Here is a 15,396-nt window from a genome sequence, read left to right on the forward strand (position 1 = left end):
GATTGTAAATCAAGGTATCCAGAAACTGGAAAATGGATCCACCGGGCCAGGTCCTCAGCCGGGGAAGATGCAGTCATGGATCCTGGGCCAAAGGACACACCAAGTCCCTGCCAGACAAACAGGTCAGGAGCGACCATTCCAACGCTTCTCATCGAGAATAAGAGCAAAGGAGGCTTCAAATCTGTTTCTTCAAGACCTGAAAACCAGAGGTCTCTTGCCAAGTTTATTTGCAAACTCCCCCAGGTCGGCTGCGGGCTCCATTACAGGGGGTTTGGGGGCAAAGGGGCGGTGTGAACACCAGGCTCTGGAACGGCGCTCCTGGCTCTCGTGCTCAGCGGCCATCCCACCGCTTGGAGGCTTCCCCCAGAAGCCCAGAAGGAGCACACGCAAGGAGGACAGACATCAGGGTGAATCTGGGTGATACTCCTATTAACGGTTACAAGTTTTATGTTCTCATGGGTGTACTTTATAGGATACCATTTGCATAAGAACAGCAGTCCGAACACCTACTCCCCCTTCTTCAAAAGGCCGTTCCATCATGCAGTGGACCTTCCCCCCCTTGGCCCCACACAAATCCTCCCAGGCCTGGCTTACGACACTGAACAGGCTACGTGGAAGCAAAGCAGCAACAGGTACTTAGTGCCAGTCTATGATGCGACCTGGGCTCGCAAACTAGTAAGTCACACGTGATAATTACGAAAGAAAGACATGTCAATGGGGACGCCGCCTGCTTCTGGTTCAGGTCACAGTTGTTCCTGTACTGAGTAAGACGGGTATTTCGGATACAAATCTGAGAGGTCTGCTGAACTGGGACCTAACTTGAGAAATCCTGATTAACCGCAACAGTAACACCTCCCCCTTGGGTTGCCTTATTTTTTATTTTTATTTTGTGCTTTCTGATATCAAAGGGCTGATGAAACAACTGTGCCCCTAGTGACTTTATTTTACACTTCGGAGTCAAAATGGAAATTGTGTGACATTTCGGCAGCTCTCAGCCTAAAGCTGGCAAGTACACTCTGCCGTTATTCTAAGAGAATGTGTTTTTAATATTTTTGTTCAAGAATATCATGAAGATAGACATTTTAAAAATTAAGACAAGTTACAAAAAATGCTGTCTTTGGTTAAAGTACCCTCAGTTTATGATGGTGCTAAATATACAGAAATATAGGAATTTTTCCAACTGAAATGAAAATCAGTCGAGAAAGTATTTTCGAAAGGTGAATTACAAAAAAACAAACCAACCAAAAAACCCAACAGACTAAAGGCATATCGAAGTCATTCTATCAACTGTTTTCTGAATTAAATGTGTGACTCTTGACTTTTCCATAATCCACTCCTACTTTGTTTATTATCGGGCTTGTTTGCTTGTATGCATTTGACTGCTTATTGACCAGAATCCCCTCCCCACATGTACGAAAAGGCTATTGTACAATCATTTAAAAAACGATTTTACTGCCACATTTAATGTCAAATACTATGTAACAGACACTGAACAATATCAGAAATTGCTGTGTGAATCCAAAAAAACACAGCTTCTGTGCTCAGGGAGGGGAAAGACTTTCCCACAGGAAGCTGGGTGCATTTATTACTTCTAAACAGACACCCCATATCATTTTGCCCTGAGGTTTTTGTTTTGTTTTTTGTTTTTTAACTGTTAAGACGGTGTATTTCACAAAACAGATTTATTATTTATCATTTAGGTGATGCTTTTGTGGAACACGTTATTGCCAGGCCCACCATTCTAAGATTTGCCAAGTTTTACTTAACCTAAATATAAAAATTACAGATTACTGAAATTTAAACTATTTAAAAAAAAAACCATTTCAAAGAATAAGAGAATAGTTGTAGGCCCTCATTTGTTTCTTAGGTCCTGTTTCCCTTGAAAACATACAGAGAGGACTGATTCCATTATCTTTCTACTGATAAAAGCAGAACTTTGGTTCAGTTATTGTTAGTACTAAGCACCATACAACATGCCCCGCGGTACTAAAATAATTTAAAACCACAAAACTTACTTTCTTTTCTCATAATGGCCTCAAGTAAATGCTGTGCCTTTGGTCAGAGGAGAGTTTCTTGGGTTTTAATTACACAAGGCAGATCTAATTATAGAAGCCGCTGTAAGAGGCACGATGAAACTTCTCCCCCTGCATCTGGTGAAGGTATTAGCGGTTTGGGACACTTCACAAATAATAACTCAAGAGAAAACAATGTTTTGTCAAAACACAAAGGCACAGAATAAGAAAGGAAGTGGTGCAGGGACCAAAAGTGGCACGGGAAGCTGGAGAGAATTAGAGCGCGCTCGGCCTGAACAGCCTAGGCACCGGCGTGCGAAGAGCATTCATTTCTGGGTAAGGCGAGCAACACAGACCTTAGGAGCCAATTCACTAGGAGAGCACCGCCCATATCTGACTTTAAAGGACTATATAAAATAGAGGTCCCGTTACGCCACAGTAACATATTTTTAACAGTTCTCAAACTAAACCCTTCTCGAATACCCACATTTAATTACTGGTGGTGGCTTTCAATATCTGAGCCGTCCCAATGAACCGACAACTAATACCACATTGTTCTAATTTACTAAATGCCGTGCCTTCCCGCATTAAATTATTAGCCAGGAAATGGAAAGTATGAAGGCTAAACCCTCCTGGTGTCTGGAGAAGCTAGACCAGGAGAAAGCAGTTGCCGGAAACAAGGAGGCTGCATGCTCCCAGTTCTCTGCCCCAGGAGCGGCTAGAGGGAGGCTGGTGCCAAGGGAGGTGCAAGATGGCAATCTGAGCCCCCTCCAGCCTTCCCTTCAGGTTTGATTCAGGTGTTGGGAAAGTAAGGATTTCGGTTACACGCTTATATTTTTTTTTAAGTGCAAATGTCATTTTATATTTAAAGCTGCACAATTAGGGCTGACAAGCTCAGGATGGCAGCCTATGTAGTTTCTAGAAAAGGCTTAAGAAAAGTGAAAAAAAACAAAAACAAACCCAAAACCCCCAAAATAACCCACCACGTTATTTACCAACCTACGTGTCTAGTTGCCAGAAGATTCCACTGGCTGCTCTAATGAGGCAGTGTTGTGAGTGTAGGCATTTTTTTTTTTAAAGGATTTATTTATTTATTTTAGAAGGGAGGGGCGCCTGGGTGGCTCAGTCATTAAGTGTCTGCCTTCCGCTCAGGGCGTGATCCCAGGGTCCAGGGATCGAGCCGCACATCAGGCTCCTCCGCTGGGAGCCTGCTTCTTCCTCTCCCACTCCCCCTGCTTGTGTTCCCTCTCTCGCTGGCTGTCTCTCTCTCTCTGTCAAATAAATAAATTTTAAAAACTTGAAAAAGAGAGAGAAAGTGTGCACGCACGTGCAGGAGGAGGGGCAGAGGTGGACAGAGAGAATCCTCAAGCAAACTCCCTGCTGAGCAAGGACATGGAGGTGGGGCTCAATCCCAGGACCCTGAGACCACGACCTGAGCTGAAAGCAGACACTTAACCGACTCAGCCTCCCAGGTGCCCCCTTAAGACAGTGCCTGAGCAAGGACATGGAGGTGGAGCTCAATCCCAGGACCCTGAGACCACGACCTGAGCTGAAAGCAGACACTTAACCGACTCAGCCTCCCAGGTGCCCCCTTAAGACAGTGCCTGGGTGGCTCAGTTGGTTAAGCGACTGCCTTCAGCTTACTTAGGTCATGATCCTGGTGTCCCAGGATCGAGTCCTGGATCGAGTCCTGCATCGAGTCCTGCACTGGGCTCCTTGCTCAGCAGGGAGTCTGATTCTCCCTTTGACCTTCACCCCCTCATGCTTGCTCACTCTCTCTCATTCTCTCTCTCAAATAAATAAATAAAATCTTTAAAAAAAAAAAAAAAAAAAGACAGCCTTAATGAGCACTTTCTTCCAGGAATGTCAATGCCATCCAAGTAAAGGTAACAATTCATAGCTACTGAGCCTTCTATGCTTTTCCAGAAAAGCAGGCAGAGTTCCATTTCCATATCATCAGGTAAAAGCAATTGCCAAGTGATCTTTCCAACCGCACTTACCAATTTCAGGGCTAATCATTTAAACAACTGAAAATGATCATTTTTTCTTAATTTTCTTTTATTGTAAATATCTTTCTAGAAGCCAGTGCCGACTACATGAGCTTTTCTCAACATTATTTTACTTCTGTTAATACAGAAATACAAAGGCAGTTTTAATGTGTCTTCACTAGGAAAATGTGTAAACTCCTGTGACTTACCAGAGATACAAAATGGAATCACCATACCATCCACTAAGGATGATCGTGTTTGGCCATGGTTTGCCAGCACGTAAATAAAAATGCTAGTATTTACATGTCCCCTAGAAATCTGGTTGCATCTTTGTTTTTTTTAATTTTTGCTGCAAATCAAGAGAGATTTCTGTCCATGCTCTATGAAATGCATGTATCCCACCAATCTGCCCAGAGCGTGTTATCATGAGACTGAACATGTGAGGAAATATTAATATAGCTTTGATTTGTGCCTTCGTGTCACAAGGTCAAGACGAAGAGCTTCAAACTGTGATCCTAAGTTACATGTATCAAGTTACGGAAGGGCTGGGGTACTACACGGTTTACGGAATTAACTTTCCTTAGTTCCCTTCCCATTTACTCCAGAAGTCATACAGAAAGTTTCCCATCAAAGGGCTATTTCTTGGTATCAGTTCTTCAAGGATGCTCAAAGCCCAGAAAGCTAGAAAGTACATAGAAAGTTGAAATAAAATGCTTCCACAATACTAAATTTGCCAATTAACAGAATGAATCTGGCCTTATTTCTATTCTAGCCCCAGGTCATTGGGAGGGGAGGCACTCAAGAGATATTGTCACTGACCCAGTTTAAATGTGCAACAGTTGGACAGAGAATGCACAAAAGCTATCTTGCTGTTCCGCGGGGGTAGTATGAGTCAAGAAAGAGCTGCACAGAGCCCGATCACGCCTCAGTCCGCCCCGTCCCACACACAGGCACAGTCCTTACCATGTCTCCAGGCTTGACAGACACCGCCACCACCACGCCGGGCATTGGGGAGCGCAGGACACTGCTTGTGTCCTCGGCCACTTTCTCCAGCATAAATTTGTTCAGTTCTGCAGCCAGTTTGGTTAAGACATGCACCTGATACTTAAGGGGGGGGAAAAAATAAGTTTAAATGAAGAACTTTTCCTCAAATGTGGCATTCATGCTGAATCTGTTTCTAGCTCTGAAATGTAAATGATAACATCTTTGAAGTCAAATGGTTTTGAATTATTGTACTTAAAAATAAGTACATATCATCATTTGTTTCAGGCACATGTTGTAAGCTAGTTATTTAAGAAATTTCTTGAAATGAGAACGACTCCAGTAACTAATCGGTGGTAAATAGTAGTCACCCTGTCTCATTATGAGAAATATCTCAAAACTTTTTAAAGAAAACAGTGAGAATCTTCCTTGTAGTCCCTTCACCGTTTATAACCCCCCAACGAACAGGAATCCCACGAGCTGGCGGGTCAGCCAGAGGGAGAGGGGCGGCGCTGCGAGCACCCGCCAGCAGATGGCAGCAGATTGCTGTCTCACGCCTCCCACTGCCCTCCAGAGCGGCTGTGCCACCAAGAAGTTAAGACAAAGGGTTTCAGTGTTCGTTTGGGGCAAAATAATATTTAAAATTCAAATTTTTTCTAGAGACACACTATGCTATATTCACTACTGAAAAAGCTTTCTTTTCAGGCAGAACGTGAGGTAGCCTTTCCGAGGTGCCAGGACGGTTAGGGTGGATTAAGATGATACAGAGCGAGTATCTTCTGCCCTGAGAGACAATAACACCAAGATTTTAAAACCTCTGAAATAAATGTTGTGCACAAGCAAGTATTTCAACGGAACCTTTCGTAGGTGGCTCTCAAACAATTAGAAGCACATTCAAGGGAGCTCAAACAGAACATTTCTAATAAAAGAGAATTTCTGCCCAGCAGGAAAAAAGCCTCCCCATTTCTGTGACAAATACAGGAGCCACAGTTTGGTCTGTCCAAAAAGAAACAAACTGAAATGGTTTGAGGAGGTGTTGCTCAGGGAAGCTGAAACCACCACCTGAAGATTTCTGGATTCCTACCAGATGGCGTCTCCCTGGGGTAAGACACACGCAGCATTGAGGCGGCTCCATTTTGTTGGGAAAAAAGCTGCCGTAACTCAAAGCCTCCTGCGGGCATCAGGATGGCAGGGATGCGAAAGCAAAACAGAACTCACCCTTTCATTCTGGGCAGGGATGGGGGCCATCTCCAAGCCTGCTCTTCCCAGGGCCTATTCTAAAGGGGTGGGGGAGGGTGCCAGGAGGAGCAGATTTGCCGCTGTGACAGGTTGACTAATAACATCTTTTGCATGTTTCTTTACTCCTGAGTGTGTGTTTTGCAATCAAGACATACAAGTGTCTGCCAGTTTCTGAAGGATATGATCCTTAAGTGAAATTACAGTGCAAATAAAAGCTTTTTGCTCCTATTAAAATTCATCTGAGTCATAAGTGGCAAGGGAAAAGCAAGGAGAGTGCATTCTGCTGTCAGTCTAATAAACATTCTGGGCCGAGGGACTATTTATCAACAATGAATTGTACCTCAAAGTCCTTCATTAAACTATGGGGGAGGTGGTGGACAGCGAAAGAAGGGAGAATATAATTGTACCAAATTGCACGGTTTTCGTATCTGCGCTCCCTCTGCCTTAGAAAAGAAAATCCAACATCGCAAGGAGGAGGAGGCGAGTCCACAGGAAATCCACTTCTCCAGCTGCCTGCGCCCTCCATCGCTCCCTCCATGTGACTGGCCAGCATGGGGCCCAGCTGTCCAGCTTTGGTGCAGCACCCAGATCGAATTTTTTCCCTGTTTCTCGTACCATTTGACTTCAAAATGTGAAGTCGAAATTCAGGGAAAGTATCTTTCTGCACTGAGGATAATATGATTTATCACGTTTCACCACAGTGGATAGGCTTAAAAACTAATTTTAGCTATATCACAAACAAGCCTTAATATAAATAAAGAGCTAAGATTGTACCCAGCTCCATTTCTCCCCAGAAATTACAAGATCCTGCCTAAAACTGGATCCTTTTACTATTTTTATAATTTTCATATCTTTTGAATTCCTTTCTCCGTGGGACTCCTGCTTTGCTTGGAAAGAGATGTAAAACCGTCACAAAACTCAACGCCTTTAGATGCAGGCTTTGTTATTGATGAGATGTTCCTTTTCCTTTTGTATTTGTTTATTGTTCTTAAATCTGTTTGGGGATAAGCGACTTATTGTAATCACAAGTGAAAAATAACAACGGGGTAAACGCCTCAGGAGAGCCCTCGGTGCAAATAGTTGGCTAAGAAAGGCCCTTTCTGAATATAAAAAGAGGAGGCAGCAAGAAGGTTCTCTTTTTAAGATTACCTTTGATGTTGTCCTGACCCCTTCAGCGTGCCCACACAAACACGCCTCTTAAAACAACGTCCTGGCTCTGGGCTGGCCCACGCAGCGGCACACGGGGCGCCGGCCGGCAAGGGAGCCGAGCGGGTGCGGCATCTGGGCCCAGCAGAATGAACTGCCTGGTGAGAACCAGAAGAGCTTTTTGATGCCCCCAGAAAAGAAGTCATTTAAGAGTGTACACTAGGGCTTTCAAAGCTTATGATCAAAACTCTATTTATTGGTTTTTCTGAATTCTTAGGGGGCTGGGGCAGAGCAGCCAACTAGCTGAGGGAATTCAGGAAAATGCCCTAGGATGTGCACAGAGCTGGGGTTTGACTCTAGGCATTTAACTATTCCTAATGGGTTCTGCAAAAACTTCCCTGGAGAGGTTCGATTTTAAGTTGTTACTGTTTGCAAGCACGTAAACCACAAACCTGATGTTTTGGGGGTGGGAGTCCAAGATTTTAAAGGTTAGTTGACAGGACAGGGAAGTACAATCCTCTCAGAGGCCAGAAGGGTCCTCACCCTGCAAGGTCATGAGGGAGCAGAAGCTGCTCGGTGCCGGGGCCTGAGGTGGACTCGCTCTGCGTTCCTGAGCAGATGCAGCCTCACTGTGGCTTTAGGGGGCTGCTCCTAACCCACAGTCCAACGATCAAGTCCTTGAAAAACACAGCTCACGGTGTAAGCGAGCGCTGAGAACAGGTGCTCTCCAGGACTCCGTGCAGGATAATAATGGGAAGAAACGAGGTGCTATCTAATGACCCCAGCCAGGGTCTCTAAGTAAATCAACTGTATAGTGTCCACAACGTGAAACCATGTCTAACAAGAAAAATTTCTCCCAACAAGTTCAAAAGGAAGAAAGAGAAGGGAATCACACCAGACATAAAAGGATCAGGACAAAAACTGCGGGAGATGGACGATTAAAAGGAACACAATGGAATTGTTTTATTTATTTTTTTTTAAAGATTTTATTTATTTATTCGATAGAGACAGCCAGCGAGAGAGGGAACACAAGCAGGGGGAGTGGGAGAGGAAGAAGCAGGCTCATAGCGGAGGAGCCTGATGTGGGGCTCGATCCCAGAACGCCGGGATCACGCCCTGAGCCGAAGGCAGACGCTTAACCGCTGTGCCACCCAGGCGCCCCTATGGAATTGTTTTAAAAATTAACATGCAGCTCTTAACATGGGACCTGACAAAAGGGGGGAAAGGTGGGGGACAGAGAGCTGTCCGAGTTGGGGTAGAAGGAGGGAGCGGTCACAGTTTGGGAGGAATATACGCTTTTTGATCAGATAGGTTAAGGAAAACACCCTGCAAATGGGCCTGCCCACTGGTGCCAGGCACACGCACATACACGGCTCCGTGTGCCACGGACAAGAGAGCAGCCCACGCTGCTGACACGCTCCACTCAGGTGGTCCCACAGAACACCCTGCTGCTGGCCTCTGCATCTCCCCAGGGAGTTTACATCCTCGCGTCTCTGAGGCCTCCCGATCTCCAGCGACTTGACACATCCCACGTGCTCGCACTTCTGATTCCCGAGGCCTGTGGGCTCCTTGCGAGAGGAGTGCTCGCAGTTTGTCTTACGTATTTTTTCAGGTGTGGTTTCCTCTTCAAGCAGTTCACCTCTGGTTCCCATTTCTATGTCGTTCTTCCAAAACGAGATGGTTGTACCGTTGATGTACAGTTGCAGGACTGCTCGTGTTTTTGCCTGGCAACTGTGGGCCATCTCAGTCACGGGTAAATGATGAACTTTACCAGGAGTTATTTGACATCGATCCCTTAAGATCCTGAAACGCTGGCCACATCCTGTAGATGGACCCTCGCCAAGTCGGGTGGCAATGCATTTCTTCGGACACAGGCTCTCTTCTTCTTCAAAGTTTTCCACCTCCCGACCCCCAGGGACCCCCACATTCAACTGTGTCTTCATTTCCACAGCGTGGCAGCGAGCGCTAGCACTCAAATACACCCCCGAGAGTCTACTCTCCTAAGTCTGAGCTGGAGAGCAATTGTCAATGTTCTTCAAGTGACAGAAACGACTCGCTGCAAAACATGGCACGTCTCTAAAAACACTGAGGTGGAATTAGAATATTAATTCAACTTTTTTCCCCCCTAAGTTCTTCGCGGGCTACACCGTTCACACTGGGGGCCAAACATAGCAAGGGTTCGCTGCCGTGCAAAACGCATTCCCCTTCTACTTCAGCGTGGGGCCCAGCAAAGCCAAAGCAACCGAACTCTCCAGGCAACATGGAGAATTAGGGCCCGGAGCTGCCCTTCTCTGGGAGGGGCGCCCCCGGCCGAGAAGGTGAATGGAACAGCATCTGCACCGTGGCGGCGACCGGAGCGGCCTGTTAGCCGAGCGCTGTGACAACTCCATCCGCACAGTCTCAAGGTAGCTGTCAATCAGGACGCATCATTTAATCCAACAGCACTCAGAGGACTCTCTCCGACAACTCACATGACAGCAAATCTACAGCTCTATTTATATCAGCGCCCAGTTGTGTTTACAATGCTGTGGCAATTAGAAAAGATGCAACAGGCAGCAATATTATGGAGATTTCCATTTTGCAGTATTGCCCCGTAAAGTGTGATCCTGCTTCACAGAGTCAGGCTAAATGACAAAAGGCTATTTTCTTCACTCTCCCAGCTCAGACAGCACTTCATTTGCAGCTATCTATAATTAGATTAATGGTGTAGTGCAGTACAAAGCAGGCCCACTTCACATCAGATAGCATATGAATTAGGACAAACACTTATTTCAATTCCAGGCAGAGAAAGCAATGACTGGGGTATTTAGCATACCCTTTATGGTGGAATGAGATGTTAATTGTGTACCATTACCTCTAAACTGCTTGCTTGTTGTATAAATCACTGTGCTAATTGATGCAGAGATAGAAATGTAGCCACAGGCAAGAAAGCAAAGGAATGAGGGCTGAAGATGTTGGATAAAGGATTATCGAGTAAAACCATATGGAGATGAGGTTCCTTTGAAAACTTTCCTTTCTGCCCATGAGCAGGATTTCTTAAAAGTATAGAAAAACTCTTGTGCTAGGAGAGAAAATTTAATTTTTCACATTCCTTTTTGGAAACACCCGTTTCTTTTAAAAGTTCCTGGCTGCCAGAAATCCAAATAAGAGGTATGTGGAATTAATCTGAATATATACTTACAAAAACATGGGCTGTGCCGTTTTCAAAGTCAGATCTCCCTATCTGGGTTTTGGGCTCGCGGGTTAATAAGGAACACTTGTAAACTACCTGAAGCAGATGTTTCTGACCCATCCACAGGGCAAAAAGAAATTCTTTCCCAAGATTAGGAGTTGTTCTTACAGACCAAAACAAAACCGAACACAAAACTCTACAGGTCCAGGTCTGTTATGGACTCCACTTATGTAGAAGGATTTATTCGGGATGTGAATCCAGCAGAACCATTTATGATCCGCCCCTGAAACAATGATTTTAACAACCATAGCCAAACACTGAAATCAGACTACTCCAGTTCATGCTTTTGTATGGGCAGTAAGGGATTAGAAAGGAAATCTTTCTTCTTGTTCTTCCCCCTAAAACTACCAAAACATAATAAACAAAAGCACGTCACAATTTAAAAGCACCAGTCTTATTATATTGAACGCTACCCTTCTCTTTTTTAAAATGTCCCAATCAGCACTCAACAGCTCTTATTAGGGTAAAAATGAACTCGAAAAGTCACACTGTTAAAGAATCCACAGAAAAACATGCTTTTTGGAAGTTTTATCAATCAAGTGCATGCACCCTGTGTTATGTGTTCACGATTTTTTTCATAGCAAAGCAACAGTAAGGTGCAAATTACTGCTGTGCACTTTTTCACAAACCCAGCTGCTTAGTAATTAGCACTGTTACAACAAACTTTTACACAGAGAGCAAATACAGTGGGTCAGTTAATAGTTCAAATTCTCAACTTCAGAGTAACAGTTAATCTCTCCATCTATTGCAAATGCACTTTCGAGAAATACTGTGTGTAGCTTAGCCTGGTGAAATCCAAATACCATAATAACTTGCAAGACAATAAAACAACGTCCCAAGAAACTAGGAATGTCTGGTTCCAGTTATCACCACTGAAACTTGGAGAAAAAAGTCTAGAGCTTCATTGGTGGGTGTTAGGCAGCCTTTTCCTGGACCAAGTAGTCTTGACCTATCAGCAACACCTGTCCTGCAACTGCCGAGTCAACAGCTTAAGGCTTAGGTCATGATGCTAAATAATATTTACTATATTATTTCGAGTACTTTATACAATACTTAAATAAATACACACACACAACACGTATACGTATATAAAGAAACATCAAGGGTCCTTGAAATGGAAACAAATGTCAGCAAGATAAATAGTATTATCTACCCTGAAGTAACACCTCCCGCCCGTGCAGCTAGGGGACGTAAATGGAAGGGCACTGACGAAAAGATCTGGAAGCAGTGTAAGGGCCTGCTCCCAGTCATTAATCACTTGTTTGGACCATTTAAACCAGAGCAGTACAGCCCGCAGCAAAACACCAACACAGCCCGCGCTTGCGAGCTTGTGACGCTGGTGTTAACAGGAGAAAATATATGGTTTCTGATATTGTGACCCAGTTCCCCGGCATTTGCTCCCTTTAATTGAAAAAGGCAGTTAAACACAACGTAAATCATTCAGCTATGTTAGCTGTTTAATGACACATAATTGATAATGGCAATATGTGGCAGTGACATAATGCACCACTTTCAACACCGGCCCGCTTACGGTTATGAATCAAGCTCTACTCCAGGTTTTATTCTTTTGCGGCTAAGTTGGTTCTTGAACTTCAGTCTTTCACTGGACGGATCAATGTGCCACAAGGAGCCAAGTGGTGCAAAGATCTCATTAAGGACAGTTTTTGAGGCAAGAATCACAAAAACAGAGGTGGGAGGAAAAACAATAAAAATACATGAAGCCCACTTCCGCAACTCATCTTTCGAAATTCTTGCTAAAAAAGAGGTTTCCTTAGAGAAAAGAACTATCTTAAGGCTAATAGCAAAACCTTTGAGGGAATGAGTAAGTTTCTGCATAGCTCCAGCTTCTTCCCAAAAGACAATTCCCTCTGAAGAGAAAAATATGGGGACAACTGTCAATAACACAAAACGTAACCTTATTTTTTTTTCAATTTCGTTTTTTCATCAGAAACACAAGTCCTTCCAATTCTAACACCCTAAGATAAGTAACTTTTCTTTGTTCACAATAGTGCTGAAAATGAAACTGAAAATTAAACACTAAACCCAGTACTTAATAAATCCTATTTCCTCAGTTGTGTTCCACTGAGGTTACCTTCCCCGTAATTTGAATCACTGGTGTCTCAAGATAGAATCAGGACTGATGGAAAAGAAAAAGAGCTACGGTACAGAAGGAAACCAGCCCGCTCCCAGGCTGCGGGGCAGGCCAGCGGCTTCCTCAAGGACTGAGTCTGTGAAAGGGGGGCCTTCCCCAGTGCCCAGTGCAGCGGGGACGCCATGTGCAGGCGGGCCACGATAAAGGAGCCCAGCCTTGGCTTCACCCAGGTGCCCATAAGCCGTCTAACAAGCAGGTCCGTATGCCACCAAGGTCATTTGCTGGAATAAGTGGCACTTTCCCGTCCACAAAGGAAAGTCCATTGGCAATGCACTATGCAGAACTCACAAAACAGAACACGTGCGTTTTGTTTGATCACGAGTCTCTGCGACACATTATGACTATGAGTCATTTCTTTCTTTCTTATACGAGAAAAAATACTATAGATCTTTGAAAGGCTTGTACTCAATTACGGGACAATACCGACATCTGTGAACAGTACAGGCTGTTTCTATTCTGTACTCTGAATTGTTTTACGTAATTACGCATTTATAAGGTATTTGGTAAACCAGTAAGAAGGTACCTTTTTAAAGCACTATATAATTTGGGGTACAATGAAGTGTTCTCTTGAAAATCTATAATTAGGGCAGCATCAGCTTACAGAAAAGTACAGGAAATGTTATAAAAACACAATTATGTAAATAAGCACATAGGTAGGGAAGCGTACTATTTTGCTATGGTCCCTCACCCCTCTATTTCCTCTTCTATTTGAATTGTTCTTTGCTCATCTCAAGTTAAAGTAATGTTGTCCATAGAACTCCGGGGAAAAAATATGGGGAGCTTGGCCTTCCCTTCTAAGTTCTTTAGTCCTGAGATGGAACACCAGAGGCCTGAGGGGAGTGGGCCAATGCACTTTTGGCTTTATAAGGATTTTTTTTAATGACGAAATATTTTTACTACCACAAATTCACTAAAGAAACTCAGAATCTAAGAAGTCAAAATGTCAGCTTGTATCAGACAGAAATTTGAAACTAAAATATCAAGGCAAACAAGACTACAGATGATACGACTGTGTAGTAAACTGCTGGCCAAGAAGATGAAAGCAGAAAACTATAGAAGATCATAGCACGACACTCCAAAATATGCCCCTTTGGTGCAAGGATTGTTTTAAGCTAAAAGCAGTTAGTTCTCTGCCCTCCCCCTCCTGTCTGAAAGCAGGTGTCTTTCTCCCCCATACAAGGAAGAGAAGTACTCCTGAACTATTCTTATCACCTGAGAAGGCTCTTATCTGCATAATGAACCTCACTAAAAAAAAATATTTATCATACATTTCCTAGTTATCTTCCCACAACTTACCCCCACGCCCAGAAGTCCCCAACCCCCTTTCCTTTGTCTCCACACTGTATTGTCCCGTATTGAAATAGTATACAGTTCCAAATTCTAAATGCCTTCTTAAGTCACATTTCTTTGGGAACTCCCATGTAGAAGTACAAAATATAATCTATTTTTTTGTCTTGTTATTCTGCCTTTCGTCAGTTTGATTTGCAAGGCTGCAGGCGCTGAAATCTAAGAGGAGAGAAGGGAAAGTTTTCCTCTCCTCCACAACCCAACAATGGCTGGTCCAAAGTACTGGGAATGATCTTGTCAGGGAGGAAGAAATTTCTTCTGCCCTTCAAGGTCCTTCTAGCTGTACTAAAGATCAGATGGACATGAGACAGATTAACAGGAGAAAATCAAAATTAAAATTATACTTATGGGCAATCTACATGGACAAAAAATTACAAAGACAGGCAAAATGAGGTGTCTGTCACGCTGAACACTGAGAAGTGAGTAACGGGTCTGGGACCTGAAAAGGAAGGAATGCAACCTTCAGAAAGAATAAAAAAGAGTAAATGTTTGGTAGACAAATGTTTGCTGGGCCACTCAGAAACAATGGGACATAAGAGGACTTTGATCAACAGGCCTTTCTGTTCCTCCCTGTCTACCAGACCTAGTTCACAGTATAATGTAGTTATCTATGGGGACAGCTCTCTTCCTGGAGCAGGTCCTCCATCTAAATTTTTTTCAGGCAGTTGTGGGGGAGGTAAAGAGCTTTTCCTGAATCTGCTGGGTTTTGACTGCTTTTACCTTAAAATTATCTTCATGCCAAAGTGGCCCATCTTGGGGTGGCCTGCCCTTGGCCTCTGCAATCTCTCAGGGGACTGCTTAGCAATTTTATAGTTTAAAATTCTAACATATCTTAGAAGTTTAACCTGTGCTACTAAATGGACTTCTGGCATGTCACACATCATGCATTCTACAGAACTCACAGTACTGAGGATAGAAGAAACCTATAAAGCCATGTGGTCAGCTGAGGGAAGAGGAGATGTGGCCACCATATTGGAAGCAGCAGACGAGAGTGAGGGGGGAAAAAAAAGCACAAGTCTTTAAAGCCAAATGACTTGAATTTTCAAAACCCAAAAGACGTCACCTTTTGACCAAGTGAACTAACTTCTCAGAACAAATCTCTTCGGGCCGCCTAGGTGGCTCACTTGGTTAAGCATCTGCCTTCAGCTCATGATCCCGGGGTCCTGGGATCGAGTCCTGCATCGGGCTCCTTGCTCAGTGCGGAGCCTGCTTCTCCCCCTGCCTGCCACTCCCCCTGCTTGTGCTCTCTCTCTCTCTCTCAAGTAAATAAATAAAATCTTAAAACAACAACAAATCTCA

At 44.0% G+C, this 15,396-nt stretch overlaps 2 protein-coding genes across 13 annotated transcripts in view; one reads left to right on the forward strand and one right to left on the reverse strand.

Annotated features, from left to right (window-relative positions):
• GGACT (gamma-glutamylamine cyclotransferase) overlaps positions 1-15,396 on the forward strand; it is a 184,341-nt gene that overhangs the window by 58,714 nt on the left and 110,231 nt on the right. For 2 of the 4 annotated variants that reach the window (XR_008957595.1, XR_008957591.1), the window contains exon 3: positions 1-15,396. This exon is cut by the window's right edge and continues 27,192 nt beyond it. The exons of the other annotated variants lie outside the window; for them this stretch is intronic. The gene's annotated coding sequence lies outside the window, so the exon portion shown is untranslated. 4 annotated transcript variants of the gene reach the window in all.
• PCCA (propionyl-CoA carboxylase subunit alpha) overlaps positions 1-15,396 on the reverse strand; it is a 391,229-nt gene that overhangs the window by 9,467 nt on the left and 366,366 nt on the right. For 5 of the 9 annotated variants that reach the window (XM_026493544.4, XM_057307311.1, XM_057307329.1 and 2 more), the window contains one exon: positions 4,964-5,104. The exons of 1 other annotated variant lie outside the window; for it this stretch is intronic. In XM_026493544.4, coding sequence (XP_026349329.1) covers positions 4,964-5,104 — 141 coding nt within the window. Of the gene's footprint in view, positions 1-4,963; positions 5,105-8,327; positions 12,467-15,396 lie in introns of those variants that run through there. 3 more of the 9 variants (XM_044381922.3, XM_057307335.1, XM_057307326.1) reach the window with 3 other exon arrangements.

This window comes from Ursus arctos, unplaced genomic scaffold (genome assembly GCF_023065955.2).
Source record: "Ursus arctos isolate Adak ecotype North America unplaced genomic scaffold, UrsArc2.0 scaffold_10, whole genome shotgun sequence".
In the NCBI taxonomy this organism is placed as follows: Eukaryota; Metazoa; Chordata; class Mammalia; order Carnivora; family Ursidae; genus Ursus; species Ursus arctos.